Source organism: Anguilla anguilla, chromosome 6 (genome assembly GCF_013347855.1).
Source record: "Anguilla anguilla isolate fAngAng1 chromosome 6, fAngAng1.pri, whole genome shotgun sequence".
Classification (NCBI taxonomy): domain Eukaryota; kingdom Metazoa; phylum Chordata; class Actinopteri; order Anguilliformes; family Anguillidae; genus Anguilla; species Anguilla anguilla.
In genome coordinates, this window is record NC_049206.1 from 19466517 (window position 1) to 19482320 (window position 15804).

General features: G+C 41.9%; 1 protein-coding gene across 3 annotated transcripts in view; it reads right to left on the reverse strand.

Moving 5' to 3' along the window:
• The window catches only part of LOC118229163 (retinal-specific phospholipid-transporting ATPase ABCA4-like), a 42276-nt gene that overhangs the window by 17529 nt on the left and 8943 nt on the right, over positions 1-15804 (reverse strand). For 2 of the 3 annotated variants that reach the window (XM_035420874.1, XM_035420876.1), the window contains 14 exons: positions 14061-14150; positions 11819-12059; positions 11093-11232; positions 9182-9298; positions 8546-8743; positions 7899-8104; positions 6705-6881; positions 5219-5441; positions 4242-4463; positions 3188-3392; positions 1833-1925; positions 1252-1473; positions 582-759; positions 334-465 (listed from right to left, as the gene is read on the reverse strand). In XM_035420874.1, the coding sequence (XP_035276765.1) occupies positions 334-465; positions 582-759; positions 1252-1473; positions 1833-1925; positions 3188-3392; positions 4242-4463; positions 5219-5441; positions 6705-6881; positions 7899-8104; positions 8546-8743; positions 9182-9298; positions 11093-11232; positions 11819-12059; positions 14061-14150 (2444 nt within the window). The remainder of the gene's footprint in view (positions 1-333; positions 466-581; positions 760-1251; positions 1474-1832; positions 1926-3187; positions 3393-4241; positions 4464-5218; positions 5442-6704; positions 6882-7898; positions 8105-8545; positions 8744-9181; positions 9299-11092; positions 11233-11818; positions 12060-14060; positions 14151-15804) is intronic. The other variant, XM_035420875.1, reaches the window with a different exon arrangement.

Consider the following 15804-nt stretch of genomic DNA (forward strand, 5'->3'; position numbering starts at 1 on the left):
AACGCAGATAACAGTGCAAGAGCTGAAGTGGCCCATAGTGGTATAATACTGTTTTACATACTATCACTTCAAAAGCTACTTCTCCAATTACAAACTAAAAAACTGTGCAATTACAGTGCTACAGTAATCACATATTCACAACCATAACAACCATAATAATTAACAGATAAAGACCACAATGTTTTTTAATCCTTATGATTGTTACAATAATGAATGTGATTCTAAATTTGATTCAACATCTATTTTTCGTTTTGTGAAGCTGTTGATGATGAGGATGATTTATTATTATTATTATTATTATTATTATTGTAATGGAACCAAGTATGAACCTACTGGTTAAACAGGATGTTGTGTTGGGGGCACATGCCCAGAGACTGGCGGATGGCATCTATGTCGGTACGGATGTCCTTCCCTTTAATGTAGGCCGTGCCTGAGGTGGGTGGGAACAGGCCCATGAGGATGGACCTGGGCAAAGACAAGAGAATAGTAGGGGACATAAGTGAGAGGGAGAGTCAGTACTGTACAGGTGACTGGCTCTCAGGTGAGTCAATGAGAAAGCAGATTTAAGGAGTGTGACTAACATGGTGGTGGTCTTTCCCGCCCCATTGTGGCCCAAAAAGGAGGTGATCTGTCCCTCGTAGAAGGTGATGGTCAGTCCATCCACTGCTGGCCGGGAACCACTGTTGAACACCTTGACCAGGTCCTGAATGGCCACGCCCACAGTGAGACCTGTTGGCTCTGGTTCGAAGAAGAGGTTCCCTGGAGGGTGAAGTGCAGTGAGATAGCATCACACACACACATACACACACACACACACACAATTTTCAGAAAAGACAATACAGGAAAAGGAAATTAAGGATCAGGACTAAACTCACTCCAGGAAAAAAGGATTAAAGTAATTTAGAACTGCATTAAATCACTGAAGAGAAGAATGTTTTTTTTCTGAACAGAATGAGCGCTTTCAGCACATATTAACTAACACAAAGAATGCAGTGTACTAAAGCTGACTGAATGAAAAGTGGTACTGCAAACAAACTCAAGGACAATTAAACTGCCAGGGCTCCTAGATCCGGTGGGCCCAAGCAGGAGGTTAATTTTTTACTAACATTTCAGAAAATTCCGTTAAGTACAATACTACTTTGTTCTTGAAAAGAATTTAGTTGCCTGTTGCACGTACAAAATCTATAGAAGTAATTCAGTCATTTGGTACACTGTGATCCCTTCAGTTGGAATCTTTTTTCCCAGGTTTACCTGCCGGCTGGTCTGGCTGCTCTCCCCCTTTAACCTGGTCCTGGCCCACGTCTTTCTGCTTCTTCTGCTGTTCCTCTTTCTCCTTCTCTCTCTTCACCCGCCGGTCCTGGTGTTTGCAGGGCTTCTTGTCAGACCCGTCAGACTCCTTGCCTGACTCCGGTGGCTTCACAGACAGTCCGTCCTCCGGCTTGTCCGGGCTTTCCGTGGGCGACTTTTTGGCTGCTTGGTAAAGACGCGTACAAATGGGACTTCCGGTAAAATATCACCATGAAACCTTTTTCCAGCTGAACGTGCTGCTCAGTTTCAATCCATATTTTCCAATCATATTGTTGCTAAAATCATTCAACCAGATAGTTTTACTTGGCTGAACTTTGACAGCTTAAGTCTTACAAATACTCCATCTCAAAAACCGGTGACTTTCTCGTTTTCAACAGCACATAACTTAACCTTGCCTACACAAGCACCATTGCCATTGCCGAACAGGATTTGACCCACAAACTCCTGGTTCACAGAACACAATATACCACAGTACAAATCTTACAAAAACTGGAGAATTCTCTATTTCTGATGCAGGAGCTGACCTTGATCAGGTGACTGTGTTTGTGAGGGTCCTTGTCTGGACCAGTACGAGGGCTGGAAGGGGAAGTAAAAGGGTCGTCCAATTCCATACTGGCCTGTAAAAAGCAAGAGTAAAGCAGAAACAGTAAAGCAGAGTGTTTGTTCATTGGATTGAGAGCATTCCTAGTCGTCCATAAATATCCATGTACATGGCCAAATGAAGTTTATAGGCAAGCTATATATCATATACCATATGCAATAACTGTCTGGACCTATATTCTAGAAAATGAACCAACAGCTTTCAATGATAACATACACTACATGGCCTAAAGTCTGTTGACACCTGACATCCAATATCCCATCCAAATTTATGGGCATTAATACGGAATTGGTCCATACTTAGCTGCGCTAACAACCTCTACTCTTCTGGGAAGGCTTTATGCCAGATACTGAAGCATTGTTGCAGGGATTTGCTTCCATTCAGCCAGAAGAGCATTAGTGAGGTCTGATTGGGCGATAAGGCCTGGCTCGCAGTTGGTTCTCCAACTGATCCCAAATGTGTTGGATGGGGTTCAGGTCAGGGCTCTGTGTAGTTCAGTCCAGTTCTTCCATACTTCCATTTCTATATGGACCTCGTTGTGTGCCCATGGGCATTGTCATACTGTTGGAGGAGTACAGAATCATCTAGAATGTGTTTGTATGGTGAAGCATTAAGATTTGCCTTCATTGGAAGTAAGGGGCCAAGCCCAAACCCTGAAAAACAGCCCGAGACCAAGGGGTGTCCAGATACTTTTGGTCATATAGTGAATAATTCTACAAATTTATGTTCTTTACCCTCCCATCTTTGTTTCTCTTGCTCAACAATAGCTGAAGACCAGGAATTGGTTAAAAATAATTTGTCCATTGCTACATAGACAATTTAACATTTATGTTATTTGTCCTTAATTTAAACAAGTAATCTCACTGAGATCAAGAAACTTTTTTTCCAATAGAGAGCCGCTATCAATCAGACACATATAAAACTTTTGTAAAAAACCAATACAGTTCAGAGGTATATTAACATACAGCAGTCACATGTCAGTCAACATGTCGATCAAAGGGGACAAGTACAAGCAGTATTAAAAAGGTTAGCATTTAAGACTTTAAAATCTTCCATTGGAATGACATATTCTAATTTTAAAGTTCATTGTAGTTCATTCCATGTGTAGGGGGCATAGTAATTAAAACGGTAAATACATACACACAAAATAATTCTCATGAGATATTCCTCTGGAATAACTAAAAGAATAGACCAAAGCATGTAGGATAGATTTTTAAATATTCAGCTTGGAAATAAACTAATGAAGAGTAAATCTGCCAGCACACTGAAGCATCGCACCTGGAAATATGTTGTCAAGGTACCAGGCCAGGACCCCATATAGGAAGCTGTCGAACAGCATCATACGAATGGAGGTGAAGAAGGAGTACTGGTCCCCCTCCAGGGGGCTGGTCCTAATGTTGTCCCACTGAAGTCCCAGACCTTGCTCTTCGTACCGGGACAGGTATTCCGTCCCAAAGCCGAAAGCCACCGGGGACAGCAGGCTCTGAAATGTCACCAAAAGGAAGTCATCCCAGTCCTGAAGCTACAAACCAAAACATCTCAGTAATGGATTTAATTATATAAATAACATTTTCCCCATTGTGGAACATATCAGAAGTGTTTCCCCCAATTTGGATTAAGGTTTACCCCCAACTGTAACAAACTCCATCAGATTGCTTTATGCAGACTAATGTGTATTCTCCAAAATGCATTTAGCCAGATGCTACTTTTCACTCAGCTGTCCACCAGCTGAGCTGCAGTTACTGTGGAGTTACTGTACAGTTACAGGGAACTGCACAAGCTCAGGTTGGAGGACACCTAGTCAACCAGAACAGCTGCTCTTGTACAAACTGAGACGGCACAATATGGCAAATGAAACCCTTAATCTTATTGAGTAATGCTACAAGCATCTGTGCACTACCCCGTGGGGCTAACAGTTAAAAAAGGTTCCTTTTATGCATTTCTGCAACCTAAACACCAGGGGTACATCCTAAATGGTGAAGGGTACAGGTGCATCCTTATGAGGACAACTAACTGGGATTCAAAACCATCAGAATCCAGCCACAATGGCTGCTCAGATATTTGGTTGAAAAACAATTGTTACTAAGTCGCATTCCTTCCTTGTTGGGAGGATGTCTGAATTCAAACAAGTAAATTCCTCTGTAATTGTTTCGCCCCTCCTCTCCTTCCATGTTTACTTGTAATGTCTTCAGAAATAATCAAGGAAAGAAGGGAAGTTAAGGACACAAGGAGAATTATTAAAGAAGTCAAACACAACCCAGAAGGCATGTCTGCACAAAAGGAACCCAATGTTGTTGATGTGTTTCCTTGAGGAAGGCATATGGTGACGTACTGCCATTATCTTCATGTTTTTGGTGATGCGGTCCTGCCAGGCAAAGCAGAGGATATGTGGCAGGTAGAGGGTGAAGTAGATGATTCCACTGCAGGCAGCTGCCAGGTTGGCCTTGTTGAAGAACACGCTCATCAGGAAACATTGCATGATGGTTGCCACAGTGAACGTCAGCAGGAACAGGAAGAGGATGATGGGATTGCTGTAGTTCAGCACATTCCCTGACTATAACGCAACCACACATAGAAGAATATTTTAGTTCAGCTGATGATTTTGTAGGATTCTTGGTTTTTTAAGTAAGTTTTTGTAAGTATGACTAGCTCTACATGGTTCAATATTAAACAAATTTCACACTTCTGAAAAATGGAATAAATTAGGAAAATGTAATTTGATTAATGAATGTGGTTAATCACATTTAATGCTAATTGTGAATATTATATCAGGTCCAAACTGAGAAAAAGCTCAATCTGAAAACCTTAGCTGCTGAGGTCAAGCAGGGAAAATGCACGTAGCAGATGACCTTCACAAAATCCACTAGATGTCATTATTGAGTGTGTTATGAAGACTGTCCATGTGAGACAAGCAAAACATTAGTATATTTAGATGTGACATTGTACAGGGATTTAGTGTGCCCTGATGATGCAGTACACAGTGTTTGCATGCCCTGCTAAGACTATAGAATGTTAGTATGTACTCATGAGACAAAAAGCAGAGATTGCATATGTGTCCGGATGTGACAGTAGGGATTCAGTGTGTTGGTTTAAGGCAGTATAGTTTCAGTGTTCTGATATGATGCCAGATTGTTATCATGCTCTGGCAGAGCAGCAGCGACTCAGCATGCTGTGATTAGACAGTAGACTCATTTTGCTGTAATGAGACAGTACAGTCTCAGTGCACTGAAATAAGAGTTCTGAACCATGATGAAACGGTTCAATGTTGGTTCTGATTCAGATGACAGGCAACATATGGCGGTGTGTTACCATGACGATGGCGGTGAGCAGAGCCGTGCTGGCGGTCATCATCAAGAAGCTGTCAATGAACCAAGTGTACCAGATCACGCTATTGGCAACGCCCATGGCCTTCAGCATCTCCTTCAGCCTCATCTCCTTCTCCAGGACGATGCTCTTTACCATCATGGAGACAGAGTAGATCCAGGCTAGCACCATAAAGATGGGGAAGCAGCGGTTCAAGGTGATCATGAAGCTGCGATCCGGAGAGAGGGGGCAGGGGTCAGAGGTCAGCTTCAGGTTTAGAGAGAGATCAGGATTCCTTTACGCTTGGACCAGTAAGCATGACATCTGCACAGACCCACTGACCTTTCAGCTGCCTGGACAGTGTGTCCCAATGACAGAAGCCCTCTGCATCAGCCATTGCCAATCAAAGTAATTTTAGGACCAGTGGATCTACACAGATGTCATATAAATCAGACCTGACATAGAAGAACAGGAATGCCATTCTCAGGCTGCATGCATTACCTGTTCACTGGTTATTGACTGAATCGCTATGAGGACTAATGTGTATTAGATTACATGTACTACAAGACACATATTTTTTACATACTATTTACTTATGAGGCTGGATATTAGCATATCGGTAGTATAAATCTGATAATTTTGGTCATGTTGAAGTTTTTATTACAGCCTAATATATTAAGGGAACAGCTTTTCTCTGAACCCTCATCTCTGATTCTTCACAAACCTGGCTGGCATCCCATTAGCTGACTGCTTCCCATGCCACACAAGGCTACAGTACTAGTCTTACATGGGGAACAGAGGGTAGATTGATTTGCTGAATTTTGAAAATGCTCTATGGTCTTTAATGTCATGGTTGGATGGAGAGGGAGAAGTGAGATAGCCTGTGTGGGCAAAGCTGGCAGACCCACAGAGGAACCAGTCCGAAGATGAAACTGCCTTTGATCTGCCAGACTGTAATGACACTTCACTGTGCCTTATGGAAAGAATCTTTCTCTGTCAGTACCTTCTTCTGAAAAAAAAAAATAGCTATGTGAATGTGTGTGTGTGTGTTTGTGTGCGTACATGCATGCATGCATATGTGTGAGTGTGTGAATGTGTGTGTGTGTGTGTGTGTGTGTGTAGTATAATGGGTGAGGAACTGGTCTTGTAACCTAAAGATTGCAGGATACTGCCGTAGTACCCCTGAGCATGCAAAAAGATGTCATCATTATTACATTATTATTACTACTGGTGTTTCATGACAGCACGCCACAGATCTGTTTGTCTTCATGCTATTTTCTTATAAGCTTCCATTTATAATTAAGTTCCAAATTATTAGACTTGAGTGTTAAACCATTAAACCATGAACACCAAGTGTAACAGTATTTCACAGACAGACTTTGTAAATTGACCCACTGTCCTAGAATATGCATAATAATTTTTGCATGCTATCACACTAATTAATTTAATTACACATTGCAGCCAAACGGTCTTATTAAAACACATCACTCACAGGTCATCCACATAGCAGGGGTAGGGCATCTGCTGAATGTAGACACCCAGAGGCCAGTCCACGCCTGTCTGGCTCTTGATGATGCCGTGTTCAATCATGTCCTGCAGGTAAGCAAAGCCCCCCCAGACGTACCGAAGGTCCTCCATGGGATCGGCTCTTGGGCCTGGGTCCCAGTACCTACGGAGGGATGCGATTGGTGGGATCAGAGATGAGGGTGTGGACTTGACCCAGAGGAAGTGCATTGATGGTAGGGGAGAAGTCTTGATGCAAAAATGACTGCTCATTGGACTTGTCATGACTGAGTGGTTTCCTGAGCAGCCTGATGACTTATGGCATGTCCGGATTCTCTGAAGGCACGGACTAAAGCTTTAAGATTAAGAATATGAATGAGTTTGACATAACAGCATGTAATAGTTAATAGTTCCTCATTCACACTTGGCAACCACAGTCGACACAGTCAAACTCTCTTAGCATGGAATGTCAGGTGGCACAAAATGCCACTGATGTTACCACTGTCTTCCTGCAGTTTCAGCTTAGGTATCTGAAAGGATTGAGCCTTTCTATTCAAATAATTTAATCACAATTTAAAATGGGAAAATCTGACTTCATTCCCTTAAAAACAATGCATCTCGTAATGGGTCTTTTTCACTGAAGCAGTTTAGGCCCTAAGGCTCTACTTATGGGAACCAAGCCTGTTTCCGAGCACAGTTCCTTCCTCCTGTGGTGAAGAAGAGGGAAGAGGAAGTAGGCTGTGTACCTAGAGTTGTTCCTCTTGCAGTCCACAACAGAACAAATATTTTCTACCCAAGAGGAGATAATTACCAACTAAAGACATAAATACCTCTCACAATCTATTGCCTCCCAACTCTGCCAAAACAATCCCAGAATCCAATACTCTGAGGCTGATGCAAGGTTCTCTCGCTTCAAAGAAATATTTCTTTCCTGTTTCCTGCCTGTCATTGGACTATTCCATTGAACTATAGCAGGGACATGGGAATTATGCCATATGTAGGGGGCTTTGTAAATGTGAAAATCTGCATTAAGAAAACCCAGACTTGTGAGACAGCTAAAAAAGCCACAAGGCAAATTTAATAATAAGTAGATATAAAAAAGTGCATTTGTGTCAAAAAGCTACCACCCCGCCCCTTCGCACAAAGCAAAATCAAGGTCTACGGCTTATTTGTAGAAGTGTACCTGTCCTTGATTTTGTTAGTGCGCTCCACTGCATCAATGTCCATGCGGATTTTGAACTTTACATGGGTGGGAAGTTTGGTGGTCCAAGGATACATGTCCTGGAAGATGAGCCCTGCCCAGAACTTGTTCTCCTCCAGGAGGTACAGTGCCTGGTGCGTCATCTGGTCCTCATCTGTGTGGCCGATGAATTTATCCAGGTTTATGCACTGCAGGGAACCAGAACCAGAACAACCCGGTTAACCATTATAGCTAAATACTGAATGGATAGTCTTGGGACACAGACATGAAATTGGACCTCTAAACAAGAGGTTGTGAGTTTGAATTCCCACTGAAACATAGCTGTTACTGATAAAGTGCTTGACGTTGTGCCCTCAACATCTCAACTGCTACAGTACATCGACATTGATATTAGGAGGTGTAAATTGTTGAAGCTGCCAAGTATAAGGGTGTCTACTATAAAAAAATAAAGTATTTGTTTCATTGGTCATTTTATTATTTTGTAAACATGTCCAGTATATAACTTGAAAAGTGTTTCATTATTTTCACAAGTGAATGAGAAGTGAGAAGTCAAAGATGATGTATTAAAATTCCACTACTCTCAAAACATTAGCACTATTGTAATAATTCTCCGCAATGTAGGCACCCACCTCTGTATACTGGTTGAACATGCGGATGGCCTGGTCGGTCAGATTGAAGATATTCCTCCAATCAAATTTGGGCATGTCCTCTTCACGATCCTCCTCTGGTCCATTGTACAAAAAGTTCAGAATATCTTTGGATGATAACTCAGTTTCCTCCAGTGCATTGTCAATGAAATTCATCACCGTGGGATTTCTGATGGTTTCCTGTGAGGGATGAAGATCAGTTTGTTGTAAAAAATGAAATAATAAATTGTGCCATGGTAGAGAATTTAATAACCAAACATGTCTCCGGAGTTCAGCTCCTAAAATATTTTTTTATGACTCCAATCTTATGAAAACACATAGAGCATATATATGCATATAAAAGAGAAGTTTCTCTTTTTGGAACTTTGTCAAAAGCAACATAACACATAAAAAGAGATAAGAGAAGACACCAAGTTTACTGATAACACTTAGTGGGTAACATTTAGAATCTCTTGAAAATAAAAGAAAAGTCAAGAAATGTCAATTTGCATACCTGTATTGAGTAACAAATAAATAAACATATAACCACCTTGACGCTACACAGGCAATGGAAACAGCTTTCCTCTGGGAGCCCAAAGCCGTAACCTTTCACCCTGATGAGAGGGTTGCAGGGCTTACCCGGATCATGTTCATCTGAACTCCGCCCTGGAAAAAGTTCCAGATCTGAGGGCCCGCCTCCTCCCAGGCTTTCCCCATGTTCCTCAGCCGCTCCAACTGCTCAAATGTGGTATTAGCCTGGCCAGAGAGATGCACATGGGCAGTGTGAAAAGCCAAATCCAATGCCTCAGCACAAAGATGAGGGAACTGTGCTGCAGAATGGGCAATCCACCTAGTGAAACGGGTCCTGATTGGCTGTGGTCATTGAAGATAGCACTTTCTTAATGAGCAGCATGCAGTATGCAGGTTACATCTGATTGACTGCACAATAATCAGCATTACCTGCCCACATTTCCCAGATCATGACTACAAACAAGAATTGAGTTCTCAGTTGACCTGCCTGATTAAATACTATTTAAAATATATATTTTCCTTCTGTCAGTTCGGAACAGCATAGACAAGCACAAGCTCTGCTTCAAAACTTGTGATGTCAGCCACTGCTTCTAGTAATCCTGTAGTCCAGCGGTAAAGGTGACATGTTGAAGGAGGTTGGTGTATGGTGAGGCTAACCATCCTGCTGAAACCCCTGCCTTTCCAGGTAATACTATGGCAAACTATACACTGTTGGCCAGTCAGTGTTGGCCTAGATTTGATACCAGACCACATAGCCCATTCACACAATAGGCCATCAATCTATACTATACTATACTATACTATACTATACTATACTATACTATACTATACTATACTATTACTATTACTATTACTATTATTACTATTATTATTCTGAGTAATAGTAGTAGTAGCAGTAGTAGTAGCATTATAATTATATCTGATCACCATTCAAGATCAAATCTGGGAGGAAAGCCAAAAATTACATCACCCTGCTGACTACCAATCTTATCAAACTGAATGCTTTGTTAAGGAGCCACAGAGCCAAAGCTGCCCTTGGTGGATGCTGTAACATTTCCAGGAACATGTCTTAGAACAATTAACATTGCATTTCGAGAGAACTGGGGGAAAAGTTACAAAACACACAGAGCACTCATCCTAGTAAGAGTCCTGTGCCTTGGCTGTCTACTTATGCCTCCCCCAAAATTTTGGCTGCCAACTGTGTATAAAGGGCTGCTTTTCTGGATGAGACAGTCACTCCCTGTTCTTGATTTAAAGAGCGACAGGGCAACAGCTGTGCTGCTGTCCCTCCCACTAAGGAGGTACTTCAGCTGAAATACCTCATTACACACCCATCTGTAACTGTACAATGCATCTAATAACAGAGCTATATAAATTATAAGACAAGGGGATTTGCTCAAAAAGACACATTTGGTGGGTAAGGAGGGAACAGTTCCTTGAATGGGGTATACCTCACAGGGTTACCCATAATGCATGGTAATAAATCTGCCCAATTGCAAAGTTCCAAACGGTGGATGTGGGGCTTGATTTCCAGAAAGCCAGCCTGGCGTAGTTGTCAGACAGTGAATCCAAATCCATCTGTATGTCAAATTCAGAATGAAATCTATGGAAGGCTAAATTCCAGTAACCTGCATTGCTTCAGTATATATCCAGCTGCATAAATGGCTACTACATAAAAAATACAAAAGATGTATAAGTCACTCTGGATAAGAGAATCAGCTAAATGCCCATAATGTATTGAGATGTGTTTGCGACATGACAGATCACGTGACTTTCAAAGTTCCCACAACCTAAAAATGCTTCAGAAACGTCATTCGACCAGCTGGATATGGTGTCATGTATTGTTTAGAGCCATGGACTCTTATCATCTTACTGTTGGGGGGAGAACCCTACCGGCAAAAATCCAGCTCAACAAGATCAGTCACAGAATGTCACACTTGTGAAACTGCTGCTATTCCTTGACAATGGCAGGTGTTAAGCCAGTAATTGCTGTAGCGTAATTCCAGCGGGAGTGCTTACACTCTTGAGTATCTGTCTCACGGCGGGGGAGTCGGGGGCGTACACGACCTTCCCCATCAGCAGGGGCTTGACCGAATTCCACACAATCTTGGTGACTGGGTTGGACTCCAAGTTCTGCATCAGTGCATTGCAGAAAGGTGCTGGCAGAGGAGGGGAGGCAAACATAAAGAGATATTATAAATACTGTCAATTTATGTGTTGATTTATTATTATTATTATTATTATTATTATTATTATTATTATTATTATTATTATTATTATTACCACCGTCACAGTTATCCTTGTTGTATAGTGTATTATTTGCCAATGTGTGATAATGTTTTAATCTATTACTTTATGGTTCAGCAATTTTTACAAATGTATTTCCTGAAAATAAAACATTTTAATTATGAGAGCAGTGATTGAATCAATGATGTGTGTCGGCTTATTAATCATTGCAGCAGATCTCCCCACCTGCTGAAATCTGAGAAATATTTTTTGTACAGATAGCCAAGGGTAGTCTCCCTAAGGCCTTCTTATTTGGACGAACTCCATCAAGCTGCTATGTTCTTTTTCCGTAATATTTAATAGCGGATTTCAGACAGTTTTTCTTTTTCCTTCGACAGATCTTCAGGTTACTCCTCCAACATTAATTTTTAAAATATATGAATAAAAATATCTGTGCCTTATTGTCCCAGAACTCAACACAGGTTTCCCAGGGGAATAGTCATGTCAATGCACACTCACTGGTGGTATCGTCATAGATGTAGTTTTTTGTGTCCTTGCTCCCATTGATTCCCAGGAAGGCCTTGTAGTTGTTGTCCTCATACCAGTTGAAGGAGAAGACACGGGTCCCGGCGCCCTCAGGGTACCCGCAGAAGAGGTCCGATACGGTGCTTATCAGCTGGCTGAAGGAGGAGGGCACCCCCATCTGGAAAAGCGGGTACAGCACCCGCAGAAGCTCTTTGGAGCTGCTCCTTTCCGCCAACTTTGAGGGGGGTAGGACAGAAGATCCATGAATGAACACACATAGGTTAAATCTCCACTTAAGGCTCTGTATGTTTGTAGTGAAAAGTACTTGGGATAGCGCAAACTTATCACAGTAAATAAAATGCATTTTGCCTGGTTACAACAGATACAAACCCAGCTTAATCAACACACTTCACACCCTGTATTCCAATAACATTTAACACACAAATAACAGCATATATTTAGCCAATCAGCCTGGTAAATTAAGAAGACACATATTGTAAGACATGAAAGCTACATATGTATAGCTGTTCTATTAAAAAACACATCTCAAATCACCTATCTCTCATACTTTCATGTTTTAATTAAGTGGCAGTGGTAACAACAGAGGAATTTACAAATGACAGCTAGATAATTTGGTCAAACTTTAAATTACGTGTATTTTAAAAAGGCTTTATACAGCATATATACGTATAATGACTTATGTCACAGTCAGCATAGCATCCTACATAATCTCACCCTTTATATTTAGCCTTTAGCCAGGTGACATTGTTGGTTGTGGCACATTTGGCATAACTTGTTCCATAAGAACTTATGTCACCGATTGTGAAGCATGACATTTGCTTATGTATGATTTATGAAGCCATTGTGTCCTGTTAAATGAAGGCATTATATATGCTATGTAAAGCCTTTTTGAGATACACTTCATTTGAATTATGACAATTCAATTAATTATCTTGCATATGCCCTGCCATCTCTCTCTCTCTCTCTCTCTCTCTCCCCCTCCCTCCCTCCCTCATAACAAGACCAGAATCCGTTGTTTTTTCCACACAGCCGCTGATTAATTTAAACAAGCTGTCATGTTGATCCACTTGGCAAATTATGGTGATCTTCAAGGCATATATTTCAGGGGAGGGAACAAAAAATGACAAGGTAAAAACCACAAAAATAATTAAAGACGTTTGGCCTACTCTCTGATAATGTAAAAAAAACCTTTAAAGGCTCCACCTCCCCACTCCCCTATCCTTTTCCTTACCAGGGTGTTCCCTTTCTTTATTAGGGCCACTTCCTGTATAAACTAGCCAGAGAAGGTCTTCCCCAACTTTGTCTGTCTAGAAGTGCCTACAAGGACCCCAGGATTGTGACTGAAGGGGGAATTTTTGTGTGTAATGTTCATACTGTAGCTGGCAACAAGCATGGGTTGATTTTAGCAGACTATGTTTTTGTCAGTGGTGCTAATGTGAGGTCATTCGAGTTTTGGAGTACATACTGGCCCTGAAGTTCACTTCCCATCAGACCCTCAGTGAAAAGTTGCCAAACATTTGCCATACTTAACTTTCTCATGCCCTCTGCACAGCCTCTGTGAAGCGAGGACCACACACATTTACACACGACTACGCATGGTAGCAAATAACTTGAAAAACAAGGGTGAAACAGGGTGAAATGGTTTCTCCAGAGGGTTCTGGCCATAAATAACATCAACCATCAGGAAGTTCTACCTTCTAAAGGAAAAACTAGAATCCCCAGCTGGCTGTGGCTGAAGCCAAAGCTGATCCTGAAAATAGCAGAACCGGATTTTTGGGAAACAAGTCGTCAATCGTCTCCCTCAAAAAAAATAGTGGATAGGTGCATGAGGGTTTAGCGTCGCCCGGGCAACGGTTGACAAATGCAAACCCCACCCACAGGATGTCACCTCAGCGATTGTCCCAACAGGGACTGGCTGCACAACAATTCAAGAGACGCCTTCCCTCGGGGACGTGCAGTACAAGAGAATAGACCTTCCCATAATTCACCTGCACACCCAGACCTGTGACACCAGCCAGCCAATGAGGTACAGGAGGGGGGAAATGTTCTGCAGGCTTTTCGACTTGGAAGCAGAAAGAGATGGCTTTCTGCCCCCTAAGCAGACATACCGTAAACCCGATTCCCAGTTTGTGTTTACACAAAGCAAGAGAGGAAGCCACAGATTCCTGAAGGCTAAAAATAAGGGCTAGGAACCCTGGAGCCAAGGAAGGCTTACCTCTTGCAGTTTTTCGGACACGGCTGACAGCACGCGGCCCCAGAAATGCAGGTCCATGCCAGACGAATGGCTGTCCAGAACCTGGGGCAGCTGAGAAAAGAAGGGCCAACACAAAAGCTTGTGAAACGGGTGGTGTCACCATGCTTGTAATTATCACGTCCGTCATTCCGAATTCAAGCTACAGTACCGCTAGTAAAGTGTGATAGCCACTATCAAAATTTTCTGTTTTCTGTGCTTCCAGCTTTCTTTTTATATATGGTAAACTTAATCAAAGTATTTGTATTCAAAGACAATCCTATGATTTTAAAGCATATCGTATTAAAAAAAGCCAATGAGTCGTCACACTAAGCTAATGGTAGTCATAATTTAAAAAAAATGTCCTATGTCATGTTGCCTGTATACAAATTAATTATGATGTTGACAATGTCCCACCCTTTCCACTTCCCAAGAACATTGTGGTGCTTTCCTTCAAATTTTAAAAGAAGGTACAATAAGGAAATGCTGGTCACGTTATACCATTTCAGAATTCTGTACAGCTAACCTGATTACAATGCAGGAGAAGGACATTTCATATCTTAGTTTTTTTTAACAAAAACGTTTCTGCCATTTTTCGTAACATAGTTATCACTTCCAGTAAACATCTCGTTTCACCTCCAACTCTTCCGACTGCCTCGAAACACAATGGGCAGCAGTTCAGGAAATGCTATGTGCTAACGTGAGCTCCAGAATAAGACATCCTTCCTATGACATTCCTCAGCGTCTCTATAGATTACGCTCGTCTCAAAAGAGCGGGAATAAGGCAAAGCACACCATTGTTCGGGTGGCAAGGGTCCTTCATGGTGAAACTTTAAATATACATTCTTTTTTTTGGGGGGGGGGGGGGGGGGGCACAGGGTTTGCAAGTGGTTCAGCTGCAGTCAAGTAAACCAGAAGTCAAAATACCAAGATTTAAGGGGCTGCTTAAAGGACCATGATTGCTATTGTGCTGTTTTTTTCCCCTTTCTAGCTTCAAAATATTTTACGTTTTAATGCAGCTGAACTGTAACCGACTGTGAAGAAAAAAATATGTAACCAAGCATAAAATATACAATGGGTTTTTTTTTTTTTTCTACCCCCCAAAACAATTATTTTGTAATCAGCTGAAGTAATGTCAATGACACTCATATCAAACCAGCGTTTTTTTTTTGGGCTATCAGCAGGTCACCATCACAAATTGGCACTGAAGCCAAATAAATGTGACTGTGTCAGCTTTTTCTCTGGGTTACTCTGAGTGGCATATCAGTGCCTATTAAGGGAAGCTGTCTTAGCCTGGTCAGGAGGTGTGTCCTCAGTAATCTCATTATGAAAATAGGGCAGGTGAACCTCATCGCCCTGAGCCGGTCACCAAATGCTCCCTCACCCACACTCCCTGGAGTGAACTCCACTCAGTCCAAAACTGCCTCAGAATGGCATGAGCAGCAAAGGCCGACAGTGGGAGAAAAGGGTTTCCTTTCACACCCCTCTGCAGTTTGGCCCAGCATAGTGGGTTAAAAGCGGGCCAAAAAGACAGCATTTTGGATGTTCTCTTCATCTGCTGGCAATGGAGAAAGGCCATGAGCGCATACGAACCCGCAAAAGTGCAGCGAATCACCTGTCATTTCAAATCACTGTCAAATAATTGTCAGAAGAGCTGTGTTTAACTAAACATCTCATTGTGAAGGCTTGAATCGCATTGTTATTCATACACAGTACATCGATTTTGCAC